Here is a 17,736-nt window from a genome sequence, read left to right as displayed (position 1 = left end):
AATTACTGGGGCCTGAGCGGGATCCTGCGACGAAGGTGCCCTCCTGCCCTTATAGCCACAGCCCGAGGGAGACCCCTTCTTTCCTAAAAGTCCAAGGATTATCTTCCCTGTCCGCATTGCCCGTCATCTTTGGAGCTTCTGGAAGGGTTATGCAAGAGTTTTTGCCTTTGGAAATCTTGCCGTATAGCTGGACACAAGGTTCCCATAGTGGAGTGGCTGCCTGCCACGTGACGTTTGTGACATTAAAGGGAGGCTCTCCGTTAATACGAGAGATAGTTGTTCTTGAAGCTCGGGAGACTAAGAGTGGAACACACACGTCAAATTACTGTTCGACTTGCTGGTTTTGTTTTGGGTTGGTGCCTGGCCTGTTAATTTTACGTGGTAAATCTTCATGTTGAGTAAAACAACACTTGATGAGAAAAGTAATTGACTTCTGCACTTGGTGCCAGTGAAGTGTTTTGATTCGATTGCCAGAAAAGTTTGTGAATATGACACTGAGTTGCTTTGGAAAATGAAATGCAACTTTTTTTTTTTAATTTTTTTTTTTCAACGTTTATTTATTTTTGGGACAGAGAGAGACAGAGCATGAACGGGGGAGGGGCAGAGAGAGAGAGGGAGACACAGAATCGGAAACAGGCTCCAGGCTCCGAGCCATCAGCCCAGAGCCCGACGCGGGGCTCGAACTCACGGACCGCGAGATCGCGACCTGGCTGAAGTCGGACGCTTAACCGACTGCGCCACCCAGGCGCCCCTGAAATGCAACTTTTTATGAAAGTCTGGGTGATAGAAAAATGAGAGGATGAGTAACTGAGGTGTAGCCTCTTTGAATGTAAACACTAACAAAAGATCATTGAAGGGGCACCTGGCTGGCTCAGTCGGTGAAACATGTGACTCGATCTCGGGGTTGTAGGTCCAAGCCCCACATTGGGTGTAGAGATTACTTAAAGATAAAATCTTCAAAAAAAAAAATCTGTTAAAGACTTTTTTAAAGTCTATGCGTTTTGCTGATGACAGTGAGTAAAATATACCAAGTATCCTTGATGCCTTAGGACCACTTATTCTCTGCATCCACAGAGTAGAGCTTCACAGACCCCTCTGTGGAACATACAGAACTTTTTTTTTTTTAATATGAAATTTATTGTCAAAATGGTTTCCACACAACACCCCGTGTTCATCCCAAAAGGTGCCCTTCTCAATAGCCATCACCCAGAGAACTTGTTTTAAAGAAAGAAATCCTTGTATCGTCTGTCTGTCCATCTCTCCGTCCATCCATTTACCCACCCATCTGTCTAGTTTATGTTTCATCTTTCTCATCACAGTGGAGGGAGAGTGTTTGATTAGGTAACCTGCTGACTAGTGTCCCAAAGATGTGCATCTCTGCAGTTAATTAGGGAACAAGAAGGGAATCAACCCTCTTGGAAGTTACTGTTTTGTTTTGTTTTGTTATTCTCAATAAAAGCACAGTGTTTCTGTATTTTTATTTATTTTTTAAAATGTATATTTACTTTGAGAGAGAGTGCACTCACAAGCAGGGGAGGGGCGGAGAGAGAGGGAGAGGGAGAGAATCCCAAGCAGGCTCCGCGATGTCAGTGCAGAGCCCGATGCAGGGCTCAATCCCAGGAACCATGAGGTGACCGCAGCCGATATCAAGAGTCGGATGCTCAACTGACTGAGCGACCCCGGCGTCCCTATTTATTTATTTATTAAAAAATTTTTTTTTAACCTTTATTCATTTTTCAGAGTGAGAGAGACAGAGCATGAGCGGGGGAGGGGCAGAGAGAGAGGGAGACACAGAATCCGAAGCAGGCTCCAGGCCCCGAGCTGTCAGCACAGAGCCCAATGCGGGGTTCGTACGCACAGACTGAGATCATGATCTGAGCTGAAGTCGGACGCTTAACCGACTGAACCACCCAGGCACCCCACCTATTTATTTATTTTTAAGTAGGCTTTAGGCCCAGTGTGGAGCCCAACATGAGGCTTGAACTCCCGACCCCGATATCCAGCCCAACTCCTGAGCTGAGATCAAGAGTTGGATGCTTAACTGACTGAGCCAGCCAGGTGCCCCGTGTTTCTGTCTTTATTCCTTCTCACCATTATTCAAGGTAGACTGTCATTTCAGCTGCAAATTAACTTCTTTGTTGCTTTCTACCCTTCTGTGTCACTAGCCTTTAAGTCCTCTAGAAATACGACACCAGTGTCAACACTTGATTTGTATTTCCTCCCTGGTCTGTTTCCTCCGGGTAGCACTTGGGGAAGTCGCCCTCGAACTGTTAAGATAATGCTGCTGACGACAAGACAAGTGCAACTTGAGAACCACGGGCATAAGAGACCTAGTGTTACAATTTGATCTCTAGTTACAGTGAGGCGCTAGATGAAGACGCTCGATTTCTGAAGATCATTAAGAGATTTCACTATGTCTTAGAATAGTGATTTTTAAAAAATGTTTATTTATTTATTTTTGAGAGAAAGAGCATGCCTGAGCAGGGGAGGGGCAGTGGTGGTGGCAGCCGGGGGGGGGGGGGGGGGGGGGGGAGGGGACGGAAACACAGGATCCAAAGCTGGCTCCGTGCTGAGAGCAGACAGCAGAGAGCCCAATGCAGGGCTCAAACACACAGACCATGAGATGATGATGACCTGAGCCGAAGTCAGATGCTCAACTGACTGACCCACCCAGGCTCCCCTACAATAGTGATTCTTTTTTTTTTTATTTATTTTTTTTTTTTTTAAATTTTTTTTTTTTTTCAACGTTTATTTATTTTTGGGACAGAGAGAGACAGAGCATGAATGGGGGAGGGGCAGAGAGAGAGGGAGACACAGAATCGGAAACAGGCTCCAGGCTCTGGGCCATCAGCTCAGAGCCTGACGCGGGGCTCGAACTCACAGACCGCAAGATCGTGACCTGGCTGAAGTCGGAGGCTTAACCGACTGCGCCACCCAGGCGCCCCTACAATAGTGATTCTTAACCTGGACTGGTTTCAGCCAGAGTCTGAAGCCCCGAAAACCTTCTGCCAAGTGTTTTGTATGTTTGCATTTTTTCCTTGGGAGGGGTTTTGTGGCTTTCGGTAGGTTCTCAGAAAAGTCTGTGGTCTGAAAAAGTTAGAACTTGGCTTTAGGAGGTCAGGCTACTTCCCTAACAGTTCTCCAGTTATTTGCCTTTGAGCTTGGGGGTGCTCTATTTAAGCCAGACTTAATATCAGAAACATTCATTCCGCTTGGCTTTTCTTTGTATCCTGATTTTTAAAAGCACATTTGAAGTCATCACACTCTGATTTCTCAAAAATAGCGTCGTGACTGTTGCTGTCTCTTGCCTAATTGTGTAGCTGGATCTTTTTTAGAAAATTAGCCTTAATGGTAAGCAAGATTGAGCAAACAGAGTGCCTGGAACATAGTTGATGATCCATGAATACATGTTGTATTTGGTGTTGAACATACAAAACTGGATATATTCAAGCCAGTAGGTTTTTGTTTTTGTTTTTTTTAAGATTTTATTAAATCTTTACACCCAACCTGGGGGTTGAACTTAGAACCCCTTAGATCAAGAGTCACACGCCCCACTGACCAAGACAGCCAGGTGCTCCTCAAGCTAGTAGAATTTTCAGGTCAACATAGAAATGAATTGAAACATATTACTGAAAGACGTTTAAAAATGACAGTCTCAAGAAAGCTGTTAGAAAAAAAAAATCCTCAGTAAAACATTAGCAGAGCAAGTCCAACAGTGTATGAAAAGAATTATACACCAAGACAATGGTGTTCTTGCAGTGGGATCTGTTGCAAGAACACAAGGCTGTTCCAGTGTTTAAAAAACCAGTAATTTGCCATATCAACAGGTTAAAGAAGAAAAATCACCTGATCATGTCGATTAAAGCAGAAATAACATTTGACAAAATCTAATACCCATTTGTGATTAAAAAAAAAAAACCAAAAACCTAATTAGTAGACATACTTAATGGTGAAAAAAGTTAGGGAAGTTGTGGAAACCATGAACGCATTATTATTTAAAGTTTTTTCTTTCATAGCAAGTAGACTTTATGATGAAATGTTGCAGAGAAATGTATTGAGTTAAATCATTTGCTCTAGCGATATAATCAGATAAGTATGAGTCCTGACTGGATATTTGATACTATTAAATTTGATGTTATTTTGTGAACTTTTAAGATAATAATGTCATTATGGTTTTAAAAAGAGTCGTCATCTTTTAGAAATGTATGTTGAAATATTGAGGGGTGAAGTGATAGGAAGTTTGGGATTTGTTTCAAACTATTTGAAATTGGTGGTGGGCATGGTGTTTAAATCAAACGAGATTGGCCCTGTGTTGATAATTGTAGTGGGTGAGTCATGGGCACACTGGGTTCGTTACTCTGTTCTGTCTACTTTTGTATATTAGGTAATATACAAAGATAAAATTACTTGACATAAAACTTGTTTGGTTTTACGCCCATATAATGGCTACTATCAAAAACCAGAAAATAACAGGTGTTGGTGAGGAAATTGTGCGCTGATGGTGGGAATGTAAAATGGTGTGGCCGCTATGGAAAATGGTATGGCCGCTCTTCAAAAAATTAAGAATAGAAGTACTGTATGGTTCAGCAGTTCCACTTGTGGGTACGTACCCAAAAGTGTTGAAAGGAGGGTCTTAAGAAGACCTGTCCTATTCATGACAGCATTTCTCACAGTAGCCAAAGGGAGCAGTAACCCAAGTGTCCATTGATGGATGAGGATAGACAAGGTGTGGCCTTTCCACACAGTGGAATGATTCAGCCTTGAGAAGGAGATTCTGATACGTGCTCTAGTATGAACGAACCTTGAGGATATTACGCTAACTGAAATAAATCAGTCATAAGACAAATACCTACTTATTTGAGACACCTAGCAGAGTCAAATTCATGGAGACAGAAAGGAGAATAATGGCCAGGGGCTGTGGGAAAGGGGAATGGAGAATTATTGTTTAATGGGGACAGAGTTTCAGTTTTGCGGGAAAAGAGTTCTGAAGATGGAAGGTGGTAATGGCTACACGACGGTGTGAATGTACCTTGTACCATTGAAAGGCGCACCTAAAAATGGTTAAGGTGATGGGGACCCCTGGGTGGTTCAGTTGGTTAAGCGTCTCTTGGTTTTGGCTCAGGTCGTGATCTCATGATTCGTGGGTTTGAGCCCCGCATCAGGCTCTGTGCTGACAGTAGGGAGCCTGCTTGGGATTCTCTGTCTCCCTCTCTCTGCCCCTTCCTCTCTCTCTCTGTTTCAAAAATAAATAAATAAACATTAAAAAAATAAAAATTGTTAAGATGGTAAGTTTTATGTTGTATTTTACTCCACAATTAAAAAAATTTTTGTTTGGATTTTGAAAGAATGATTAGAAGTCCCCTTTAATCCCTGAAAAGTTGGTTTTATAGAAAGTGTGATTTTGCTCCCTAAGAATTCTTTTCCAGAATATGGTTAAAATTACTATTTTAATTAACCATAACCTAAGCTATAAGGGCAGGGACCCATTAATTCACCATTGTCTCCTCAGCACTTAGGAGACAACTTGGGGCTTGGTAAAGATGGGTGGGTGAAGGGATGGATGAGTGGGTGGACAGATAGACAGACGGATGGATGGGCGGGCAGGTGGGTGGGTGGATGGGTGGATGGATGGAAGGAAGGAAGGACGGACGGATGGATGGACCGCTGGATAAAAGAAAGGAAAAAGAAGCCCTTTCCCTGGATTCTCCCCAGTCCTGTTGTCCCTCTTAACCTTTCATCCCCAGATGGGACCAGCCGCCCCATCATCATGTGTCGCAGATGTCTAGACACTAAACCACAGCCTGGGTTCGGCCCCTTACCGTTTCTCGTCTTGCCCCTGTAGCTGACGTCTGACTCCGTGATTCCACGCTTGCCCCTCCTGTCACTTCCACTCTGAGGCAGACGGCCTTCCTCGGGGGCGGCGTCAGGTCTCACCCCGCTGCCTCCTTCGGTGCCTCCCCACTTTGCGCATCCTGTGAGATCTGAACTTGGGAAACCACATCGAGGCTCCTCCCGTTCCGCTCCCGCTTCCTCTCTGTCTTACCTCGTGGCATCTCCTGCGGGCCGTGTTCCTGGCCACGTGGAACCGCGGGGAGCCCTTTGGTCTTCCAGTGTGGCTGATGGGGAGCCCGCGCCCAGCGCAGACCCGCAGTGCCCGCCCTCACCCGGGGCAGACTTGAGGGACCGGCCGGTGTCTCCTGGCAGGTCACCATCCCCACCTGCTGTAAGATGACCGTGCTCCCCGCGCGCGTTCCGGGTGTCAGTGCACAGTGCGCGGGACGCTTGTCACGTGACGAGTGAACAAACCGCGCCGAGATTAATGGCTTGTTTGGTTAATTTCAGGCTTCATTTCACACGGAAACGTGGTTTTATTTTAAAAATGAGCTTCACCGTAATGTAATGCACATAAATTATGAAGTTGGCTATTTTGAAGTCTGCAAATGGTTTTAAAGTGGAAGTCCATGGTTTTCCTTAAGGAAACGGAGATGTCAGTGGTTCTCCAGGGTTTCCGGGAGGACGTTTGCCCCCAGGGGACACCTGGTAATGTCTGGAGACGGTTTGGGTTGTCACCACTGGGGAGGGTGCTACTGGCACCTAGTGGACGGAGGCCAGGGATGCGGCTGAACGTCTCACAACACTCAGGACGGCCCCACAGCAAAGAATCTTCTGGCGCAGAACGGCAGTCCCGCTGAGGTTGGGCATCCCTGAGCTAAATGGTATCTAATATACAGAGATTTTCCAAACACCTTCTTATTAAATTTATTTGGAATTGTGAGGACGCCCTTAAACCTCCACTTAACATATTTTGTCTAGAGATGCTCCGGAAGTGTCTCATTTTAGAAAAAAAGTTAAGAGTGATTACAAAATGTATTTTACAAAGTCAGAGAAAAACTGATGCGGTATTAGCCAAAAGCATCACTAGGAACACCGTCAGCCGAAAAGGGGAGCTACTGTTCATAAATCCCATGCAGTGTTCCTTTGGTTAAGTAAAAAGTTTCCTCTTCAGGGCACCCGGGTGGCTCAGTCGCTTAAGCAACCACGTCTCGATTTTGGCTCAGGTCATGGTCTCACTGTTTGTGGGATCGAGCCTCGCGTCGGGCTCTGCGCTGACAGCTCCTGCTTGTAATTAGTCTATCAATAAATATTTGTTGAGAGTCTGTGTGGGAGGCACAGCGTGGGCCCTTCGCTGATGTTGTTTCTAATCCTCAAAGCGAGGTTGTGGAAGGTTGTCCCCATTCCTGATCTGACGATGCGGAAATAGGCAGGGGGTGGTGAACTAATCTGTACCTAGTTACAGAGTAGGTCAGAAACAGAGTTCATTAATTTACTAAGTTCTGTCCGGTCCCAAGGTTCCTGCCTTTTCGACCAGACTGCACCATTTACAACTTTTAGCAGCATCTTGCCGCCTTAGGGAATCGAGAGCGCTCCTCGGTGTGGCACTGAAGGGAGATGCTCACCGTAAATGGTAACTCAGGCCCCTCTCCAGCTGCACCTCCTTCCAGTCTCAGAGCCGTGCATTTGCCAGTCTTGCGAGTTCCAGGATGTGCCCTGTGCCTACTTCCTTTGTACCTGATACACACACACTGCTCACAATACTCCCTCCCATCCAAGAGCCCTCGCTGATCTCTTCAAAGATGTCCTTGGGAGGTCTCCGCTTGTTCTCCGATGGATCCTAGAGCCGATCTAGCATTTCCAGCCCCTCTTCCAGACACGTGGTGGGGTGGCCACCCTCCACCCTGGAGGGTTTGGGTGGGGCCAGGTGACTAGTTCTGTTTCAGTGAGTTAGGAGCCATGTCTCCCCTCTTCGTGGAAGGTTAGGTCCCACAAGAAGACCCTTCCACGTGCCCACCCTTGCCCTCTGGCACAGGGCATGGCCACATTTGAGATGGTGGCTACTTGGCCACATTGGTCTCTGCTGACTCATAAAGTTCCCAAGACTGAGTGAGTCCCCTTTTATAGTTTTGTTTTTGTTTTTACCACATTGTATAACCCTTTAATTATAGCCACACCATTTTGGAATGTAGATGGTCGTTGATATGTTTGTGTTCTCCGAGAGAATGGGACTTGATTCCCCAGAGCCCAGTGCCCAAGCATGCGTAAGCAGTGTGCTTAACATATAGTAGACATTCAGGAAAGATTTCTTGGAACAAACTCAAAGTCAGTGGGCTGTGAAGCTGAAAGGACCTTTGACATTAGGCTGGTTCGAAAGACCAGGGATAGTCTGATTTAAATGAGAATTTATGACTGAGGGCAGGGCTTCGGAGAGTCTGCGAGAACCTGTGCCTTTTTGTATTTTGATTTTGGAACTATATGAATATTTTGCTTATTCTGAATGTCTTTGAGGAAAAGAAGGATCAGCTGGAGATTTTATACTTACATAGTTTAGGCCACTTTTCTGTGCAGACCATCTTTAACAAAGGGCCCGCTAACAGATCACATTCCGCTCCTTCAGGGAGGAAAGGGCTGGATTTTTTTCATCCAAGTCTGGTGGTTTGCACCCTGTAATCCCAGGGACCAGACGCCACCTAGTGGCAGCATTCCTTAATTGCAGACTCTTTTGATGGCCCAAGCTTCAAAATTGAATCTGCAAACAAAACATAACATCGTCTAGGATTTGCTGCTGACGTGCTGGCAATCTCTCAGGACATTCAGCTGTTACTTATTATGTCCTTATTGGCCTAGTACGACCAGCCCAGGTTTCTGGAATGAGAAGGGGCACACATCAAGTGATCTTTTTGAAAGCAGTGTAATTCTCTTTATAGATGAAGAAAGCAATCAGAAGGGAGCTGTTTGGTGCTGGGTGGGTGTCAGGGCCACAGCACTCAGGCTTGGAAACCACCTCACCGGGGGGGGGGGGGGGGTGACTGGTGTGCCCTGGACAAGGAGTCAGCCCTCCTTGGCCCACAGAGCTGGGCTGTCCTACGGAGGCGTACGTTTTATATTTAAACTTAGCCCTGGAGTTGGCCGTTGTGTTGTTTTCATCTTGGTTTTTTAAATCGGTGGCAAGTTCTGGTGATTAAGATCTGCCGCAGCCTCAAAAACCAGCCGTGTCCCCAGATCATAGGCGTGTCCCCCAGATGTGACCTACGTACGGAAGGTCAGCTGCCAGCCTTACTGTGCCAGGACTTCCGTTAAGACTGTGCCACTCAAAATTTAGTGGGCTTTTTAATGATCTAGAATGTGGTAAAGTGAATCAGGTAAAGGCTGTCAACATGGGTGACGTGTTCCTTTATCTGTGATTTTTTGGGGAAGATTACAGAAATATCACTCACTTGTTTCTATAAATATTTGATAAGGCCAATTGAATGTGATGAAATATTAAAAATACCATTTATTAAATATTTAAAAGTTCAGTTCTTGGAACCGGCCGAATCTCTCCATTCTGCAGCCCGCTGAAAGGAGCGGTTTATAAATTGTGAATTACAAAACGAGGATCCTGGGAGCGGAGCTGTACAATTCTTTTTGCCTCGAACCGTCAGCCATTTTCAGCCGCGGGCCTTTCCGCCAGGGCAGAAGTACGTGCGTCGTTCTTGTGACCATCGCCGGTTTTATGCAGTTTGCTCCACCTGGCATTTCCACATTCCTTCTGGACTGAATACGCTCACTCGGCTTAAGTGTCAGCACTTTCATGGACTCACCCGTGGGAATAGTCTGCAGCTTTATTCGCTGTGCTTATAACTTCATTAATACCACCTTAATATGAAAACAGGTGGGAGTCAAATACTGCTGTGAAAGGTCCGTTGTCAATAGTAAGTTGAACTCACATCTTCTGTGTTTTAAAATGAGATCAGTGACAGACAGTGGAGGCTTTGCTCCGCTTCCTTCAAGACCCGCCGTTTCTCGGTACTAGGCCTGTGACTCCAGGCACCCGTCCACCTGTGTCCCAGGACAGGTTAACAAGGCACCTGGGGAGGACGGGAGTCTCAGCCACAGGTAAACACTCAGCCTGACGGCAGAGCAAGGTTATTTCGTGTGCCCAGTGGGACCCTCTCAGACCAGAGGCCGCAGCAAACTGGGGCCCGTGCCAGGCACGCCCCCAGGTACTCGCCACTGTCCTAGAGGGTATTTCTGAAGAAGGGCAGGTGCAGCCTACCCATCTAATTCTCTTCTTTGCCAAATCTCCTGTCCCGGCAGCAGCTTTTGTGAGTGGAGGAGATCCTTTCCGAAAGCCCTTTAAATGTTGGGTCTTCATGATCTGGGTTTGATCTCACGTCACGTCTCCCCGTAACCGAATCCCAGCCTACCTCTCCAGACAGATCCCGCAGTATTTCAGCGTGTTCTGTTCCTCCAGATTCTCTAGCCTCCTGGAATTGTAACACCCACCTGCCAGAAACAAAACACGAAAAGCACCTTCCCAGTGTTAAAACGCCAAGCCATACCTGGTTTTCTGTTCTCAACACCAAAACTATCTTCTCTAAGAATTTACAAACCAAACACTGGGTTTATTTGTACTGTACGTGAAATTGTTTATATACGCATCCATTTACCAAATAGTTCCCAAGTAAAGGTGCAGTGCTGGGTGCTGGGGATTAACAGGGAACAAGGGGTCTCACTCTCCCAGAATCCGTGTTTTTGTTCACATACGTGTTTAGGAGAAGTAACAGCAACACCTCAGTGGCATTCTACCGGGCGCCAGGCTCTGTCCTGAGCGTTTCACACGTGACTGGTTTGATCACACAGCAGCCTATCAGGTGGGTACCAGTGCTGTACCCACTAGTACAGATGAGGAAACTGAGACCCGTGGGGGAAGCCGGGTAACCTGCCCCAACGTCCCAGGCTGCACCCCCCGCCCTGCCCTCTGTCCAGCAGTGTGGCCATGAGTAGCAGAAGAAAAGGACGAGGGCAAGTGGGGGCAGAGTTGCTGGAGGAGGGAACGTTTAGCAGAGACCCGAGGGGATGAGTCCCCTGAGACCCTGCCAGGGGACTTCAGAGGTCAGAGCGGTTTTTTTTTTTTTTTTTAATTTTTTTTTTTCTGACGTTTATTTATTTTTGAGACAGAGAGAGACAGAGAGAGACAGAGTATGAACGGGGGAGGGTCAGAGAGAGGGAGACACAGAATCAGAAACAGGCTCCAGGCTCTGAGCTGTCAGCACAGAGCCTGATGTGGGGCTCGAACCCATGAACCATGAGATCGTGACCTGAGCCGAAGTCGGACGCTTAACCGACTGAGCCACCCAGGCGCCCCTGGAGGTCAGAGCGGTTTTAATAACATCCCGATGTTACCTCCCTTCCTCCTCCTCCTCTCACACTTGCACGGTGGGTGCTCTCTAGGGGCTGGGTGACATGTGACAGCGTGGCATACTGGCCGCGGTAGAAGTGAGGACCCAGCCGTCTAGGTCTGAAGCCAGACGGTAGAAAGATTTGCAAAACTGTAAAATGTTACCACTCTTTTAACTCTGTTTTCAAAAATAGTTATTTTCATAAAAATGTTATTTATGTTAACATAAAATAGGTTTGTTTTTAAAAATGAATCGATAGGGCGCCTGGGTGGCGCAGTCGGTTGGGCGTCCGACTTCAGCCAGGTCACGATCTCGCGGTCCGTGAGTTCGAGCCCCGCGTCGGGCTCTGGGCTGATGGCTCAGAGCCTGGAGCCTGTTTCCGATTCTGTGTCTCCCTCTCTCTCTGCCCCTCCCCCGTTCATGCTCTGTCTCTCTCTGTCCCAAAAATAAATAAACGTTGAAAAAAAAATTAAAAAAAAAAAATGAATCGATAAAATTTTTCTTTTTTTGAGAGCTTATTTTTGAGAAAGTGTGAGTGGGGGAGGGGCAGAGAGAGAGAGAACCCCAGGTAGGCTCTGCACTGTCAGCACAGAGCCTGATACGGGGCTCGAACCGACAAACTCTGGGATCGTGACCTGAGCCGAAGTCGGACCCTTAACTGACTCAGCCACCCAGATGCCCCAGTAATCAAATTTTTCTTGATTTTAATTTCCAGTGCAGTAAATGCCGGTAGGGATCGAGAGGATAGATCCCACGTAAACAAAAGCTGCTTAGGGTCCTCAGTAACATTTGGTGTCAGTGGGCTCTGAGAGCAGAGGTGGAGAACCACGCCGCAGGTTTAGAATGTGGGCACGCGTGAGGGGGAAGTAAAAAGAAATGCCCAGAACGTGCTGGGGGAAACGGATTCAGAGAGGGACCAGGCCCTACAGGGAGAAGGTCTCACACGGGCCCCCTGGGAGCCCCGCCCCAGGCAGAACAGATGGATGGGAATTACACTCCGATTTGTCCGGGGAGCTGACGGCCAGGATGGCAGTTCTTAACCCTTAGAACGAAAGTAGCCGCTCTAGTGCCCAACCAAGGAGCAAAGAGGTCACTTCTCCGGTGATCTGCCTGTCTTTGTGGATTGTGAGGATGTCCCTGGTGTACAGATGAGGAAATTGACAGTAAGAGGTCAGTTTGGTGCTCAAGGTCATGCAGCAAATGATAGAGGGGAGCTGGACTCTGACCCCAAGTCAGCCTGACCTCAAAGTGGCTTACTTGTAGGGGGCGCCTGGGTGGCTCAGTCGGTTAAGCATCCGACTTCAGCTCAGGTCACGATCTCACGGTCCCTGAGTTTGAACCCCACGTTGGGCTCTGTGCTGACAGCTCAGAGCCTGGAACCTGCTTCCAGTTCTGTGTCTCCCTCTCTCTATGCCCCTCCCCCACTCCCACTCTGTCTCTCTCAAAAATTAAAACATTAAAAAAAAAAAAGTGACATATTTGTAAACACTGTTTCCAGTCAAGTTTTTCAGAGGTTTTGCATTTAGTTTTATTTATGCTCTGTAATTTTATTTTCATAAATCTTTTATGTTTTTGTTTGTAATGTTAATTTTAAATAAATAATCTTATATTACTATTGCTATAAAGAAATGATAGTATATCTTTCTTTGTAACTTTCCTGTGACAGGCTGATAACAGAAGTAGATTGTGTGTAATAGTTATTAGTCTTTTTTCTTTTTATTTCTAGAGCAATTTATTTTTTTTTTTAAGTTTATTTATTTTGACAGAAAGAGAGAGAGACACACACAGAGCACGAGTGGGGGAGGGGCGGAGAGAGAGGGCGACACAGAATCCAAAGCAGGCTCCAGGCTCGGAGCTGTCAGCACAGAGCCCGACGCGGGGCTCGAACCACGAACCATGAGATCATGACCACAGCTGAAGTCGGACACTCAACCGACTGAGCCACCCAGGTGCCCCTAGAGCAATTTATTTCTTACTTCTGGTTGCTCCATAGACTCAGTTTCTACGTCACTGACTCTGGAATTCACAGTTTGACCCCTTCAGCGTCTTGATACGAAACTTTGCAACAACAGATACAAGTGTTGCCTTCCAGGCTAGTGAGAGGTTTAATTATTTTAGTAATAGACGTATGTCTTTAAAAGCAGTTGAGGGGCGCCTGGGTGGCGCAGTCGGTTAAGCGTCCGACTTCAGCCAGGTCACGATCTTGCGGTCCGTGAGTTCGAGCCCCGCGTCAGGCTCTGGGCTGATGGCTCGGAGCCTGGAGCCTGTTTCCGATTCTGTGTCTCCCTCTCTCTCTGCCCCTCCCCCGTTCATGCTCTGTCTCTCTCTGTCCCAAAAATAAATAAACGTTGAAAAAAAAAAATAAAATAAAAGCAGTTGAGTTTAAAGTAATAATTCTGACCTGGTCTATTTCCTTTCTTCTTCTTCTCTTTCTAAACCCAGTTAACAAGCACAAGCCGTGGCTCGAGCCCACCTATCATGGCATCGTCACAGAAAACGACAACGCGGTGCTCCTCGACCCTCCGCTGATCGCCCTGGATAAAGATGCACCTCTGCGGTTCGCAGGTACGAACGTGGCTTTTCTCTCCCCGAAAGTCCCGACTGGATGCGAAGCATTTCACACACCCCACTCGGACCGTTTCTGAGCCTCCCTGAAAATGTCTTGATAGCTAAGAGGTGTTTGTGGCTCCTGCGTGCTGCATTTTCCCCTTTTAATTCTAATAGTTGGCGCAGCTGAAAAAAAAGCCTGTACTTCTTGGAAGGCAAAACGTTCATTGCATCCTTGTATAATTCCTGGGTGTGACCGGAAACGGGAACACTTAGGCCAGTGCACCTCAGACTAGTGTGCGCACAGAGCACCTGAGGATTGTGTTAAAAATGCGGATTCGGGTCCGCCTGAATCTCTGTAACGTTGAGTGTCCTCTTTACTTCCTAAAAGCCCCGTAATTCCTGGCATCACACACACAAAAATGCGGATTTGGCTACAGTGGGTCTGGGGGGGGACCTGAGAATCTGCCTTTCTGACCTGGGGCCGCTAGTGCTGCTGGGTCGTGAGCGGCAAGGACCTAGATAAACTACGCCCTGGACTGTCCTTGCATTGCTTGGATTTTGGGTACCGGAAGAGGCTAAGCTGAAAAGTTGGAGCCGTGTTCATAGAAGAATCTTTCTGGCTCAGGTTTTACTTTCAGTAAATTTTTAATTTGAGTCGCCTCGTAAGATTGTAACCTGGGTGTTCATAAGAGATCTCTAGGATTGCTTTGGAGGTTGTCTGCTTTGTGACATTAAATAGCACTTTCCAAGTCAGAATGCTCTTGCTTTTACGCAGTGACCTTAGTAGCTTCCTTAGCTGGTGGGGAAAAAGGGTTACTTCACCCTCTGTCTCAGGATCAAAACTGACGTTGTGATGTTAATTTTTAAAGACTAGTGTTTGCCTGATACTTCTCCAGAGCACAGTTTCTCACACGAAAGAGGGTGTTTGTTCTCTTTGCCTACGGACAGATAAGGAAAATTCAATTAACTCGCACACATTCTATCATACGTTAATTTTTCTGTGGTAAATTGAGGGAAATGAATGTGAGGTCATTTCTGAAGAGCTTTTTTTTTTTTTTTTTTACACGGGCTCCACACCCAACATGGAGCTTGAACTCACGACCCTGGGATCAAGAGTCGGATGCTCTACCGACTGAGCCATCCAGGTGCCCTCTGAAGAGCTATTTTAAAAATGAATTTGTTCTTCATTCTGTTCGAGTGCCGTGTCCCATTTTCAGGGACGTAACCTGAGGCCGGTTAGTTTTACTTGTTTATTGGTTTTTCCAGAGAAACCCAGTGAGACGGACAGGACTCCGAGGAAGCGCTCTGTGCTGTGAGCACGCGCAGTGTTTGTCCACGGAGGTGGTTGGTTTTGTTTGCTCCTAGATTTAAGACCATGTTAGCATCGCCTGTCGCTTTCCCCGGAACTGCCTGGGTTTCGGGGTGTCTGTGTGTATACACGTACACACGGGCGACCCATGTGAGCTACGAAGTTAGTATGCACGGTGCCTCCTTGGGGGTGTGACGTTTAGCGCTGTGTGAATAACCTTATCGGATGCCCTGGCTTACGCTTTTGAGTGGACTTACCCGTTCCTGACATTTCATAAATGCTGAGAGGACTGCAGCCCGGGGTGCTAGATTCACTCCCTGAGGCCTCGCAGTGAAGTACCAGCCGTTCACCCGCTGTGTCCAGAGCTCCCTCCTGCCGTGTTACTGAGAATAGGGGACGTTTCTAAAGCCTTTGCAGGGGCGCCCCGGTGGCTCGGTCGGGTAAGTGCCCGACTTTGGCTCAGGTCACGGTCTCACGGTTTGTGAGTTCGAGCCCCGCGTCGGGCTCTGTGCTGACAGCTCGGAGCCTGGAGCTGCTTCAGATTCTGTGTCTCCCGCTCTCTCTGCCCCTCCCCAGCTAGTGCTGTGTGTGTGTGTGTGTGTGTGTGTGTGTGTGTGTGTGTGTGTGTGTGTGTCTCTCTCAAAAATAAACATAAAAATAAATAAATAAATAAATAAATAAATAAATAAAGCCTTTGCGATGTTCCAGGCACTGTTCTAAGTGCTCTACAAATTTCTGTTTAATCTGCAACAATCTTAGGACGTAAGAATGCTTCCTGCCATCCCTGTTTTATTTATTGATTTATTCTTAAAGTCAATACGTTTTTATATTTAAGGAATTTTACATGTGATTCCTTCCACTGCCGATCAGCTTAGTTCCTCTGAAGTCAGAATCATAATCTTCAAAATAGCCCTTTTAAAAAGAACTTTTGCTCGGTCCACTGTTGTCACCGTCTGCCCACGGTTTGTCCGGTCGGGCTCCTTTGATCTCCGCTTGAAGATGGGGATCCTTCAAACATCCCCCCACATTTTGGGTCAGAGTAGATGGATCTTGCCTTGTTCTCAGTTTCAGACACCCTCTTAACACGAAGACATTCAAACCATGTTCACTCCTGGACTCTCACCCCCTAGACTTGTACAGATTTTGGGGATGTTCCGGTACATTTAAGTGCAGACATTGTATTCTCCGGTGAAAAACCTGAGAAAAGAAGGCATCTTTGTTTCATGCCAACATTAAAATTAGAATACTAATTCAGTGTAGCTGAGATTTCCCTTTATCCCCTGCCTTTAGTGATTCTGCAGTCCCGGACCCACCCTTCGCGTTCGTCGGGCACCCCCACCATCACTGTACCTGTTTTCGGTACCTTGTTCCTTCTCCCCTGTAGCAACTGCACAGTGAGTTCTGGCTTGCAAGAGAGGACTTATTTGTGCTCTTGCACAAGTCGTTGTCAACAAACAGAACAAAAGCGAACGCAGGGGCTGACTGCCATCCTTGTTTTCAGGAGAGGAAGCTGGGACACAGAGCGGTGACCTTATCTGTCAGCGCGTGTGAGAGGCAGGATTCTGAGCCCGGCAAGTGGCTCTTTGCTGCAAGGAGGCCCTGGGAGGCACCGCAGGATGCTGCAAGGGATGCAGGAAGTGAAATAGACCTTGAGTACTAACTTTGAAGGAAAAAGTCCTGTTAATAAAATGCCGTTTATTTTTTTCTTTCTCATTTGATTTAATGCTGTTGTATCATTTATCAAAACCTAATGTATTATCATGAATGAAATAATACTTACAAAGTTTTATGTTTTTACGAGATTCCCAGCTGTTTTTTATTGATGTGCAAAAGTTACATATTGAGATTTTAAAAAACTATAAAGAGAAGCAACGTAGAGTCAAGTCATAGTGCTAATTGGATTGCATTTGCCATAGTTAGGTAAATCAGTTCTTTCCTTCTGGAGATTTTTATGGGGAAGCAGTTATTCTTATATTCTTTTTAAAAAATATAGTCCACATATTAAAAAGCAGCCCTTTTAAAGTATACAGTTCCCAGGGGTTTAGTATATTCACAGGAGTGTGCGACCATCAGCCACTATTTAAGATAATTTTTTTACTGTTTATTTATTTTTGAGAAAGAGAGAGAGACAGAGCTCGAGCAAGGGAGGGGCAGAGAGAGAGGGAGACACAGAATCTGAAGCAGGCTCCAGGCTCCGAACTGTCAGCACAGAGCCCAACATGGGGCTTGAACCCACGAACCATGAGATCATGATCTGAGCCGAAGTTGGATGATTAACTGACTAAGCCACCCAGGCACCCCGACCACTATTTAATTCCAGAACATTTTCCTCACCCCGAAAAGAAACCCTTGCACCTAGTGGCAGCTGCTCCCCATCTCCCCATCCCCTTGGCAACCACTAATCTAGTTTGTGTCTGTGGATTTGCCTATTCTGGATTTTTTTGTGCCTAGTGTCTTTCACTTAGCATGGTAGTCTGAAGCTTCACCCGTGCTTCAGGAATAGCACGCATCCGGCCTTTGTTCCTTTTTATTGCCAAATAATATTCCATCGTATGGACAGACCACATTTCCCACTTATACGTTCATCAGCCGACACACATTAGGACGGTTCCCACTTTCTGGACATCACGAATCTTGCTGCTCTGAGCATTAGCACAC

The 17,736-nt window shown here is 46.5% G+C and overlaps 1 protein-coding gene across 1 annotated transcript in view; it reads left to right on the top strand.

Moving 5' to 3' along the window:
- The window catches only part of CLSTN1 (calsyntenin 1), an 88,324-nt gene that overhangs the window by 32,207 nt on the left and 38,381 nt on the right, over window positions 1-17,736 (top strand). The window contains exon 2 of the mRNA XM_086715609.1: window positions 13,662-13,784. Within this exon, the coding sequence (XP_086571735.1) occupies window positions 13,662-13,784 (123 nt within the window). The remainder of the gene's footprint in view (window positions 1-13,661; window positions 13,785-17,736) is intronic.

Source organism: Puma concolor, chromosome C1 (genome assembly GCF_028749965.1).
Source record: "Puma concolor isolate L17-30 chromosome C1, mPumCon1.1.hap2, whole genome shotgun sequence".
Classification (NCBI taxonomy): Eukaryota; Metazoa; Chordata; class Mammalia; order Carnivora; family Felidae; genus Puma; species Puma concolor.
The sequence above is the reverse complement of the archived record's forward strand: the minus strand, read 5'-3'. Positions and strand labels throughout refer to the sequence as shown.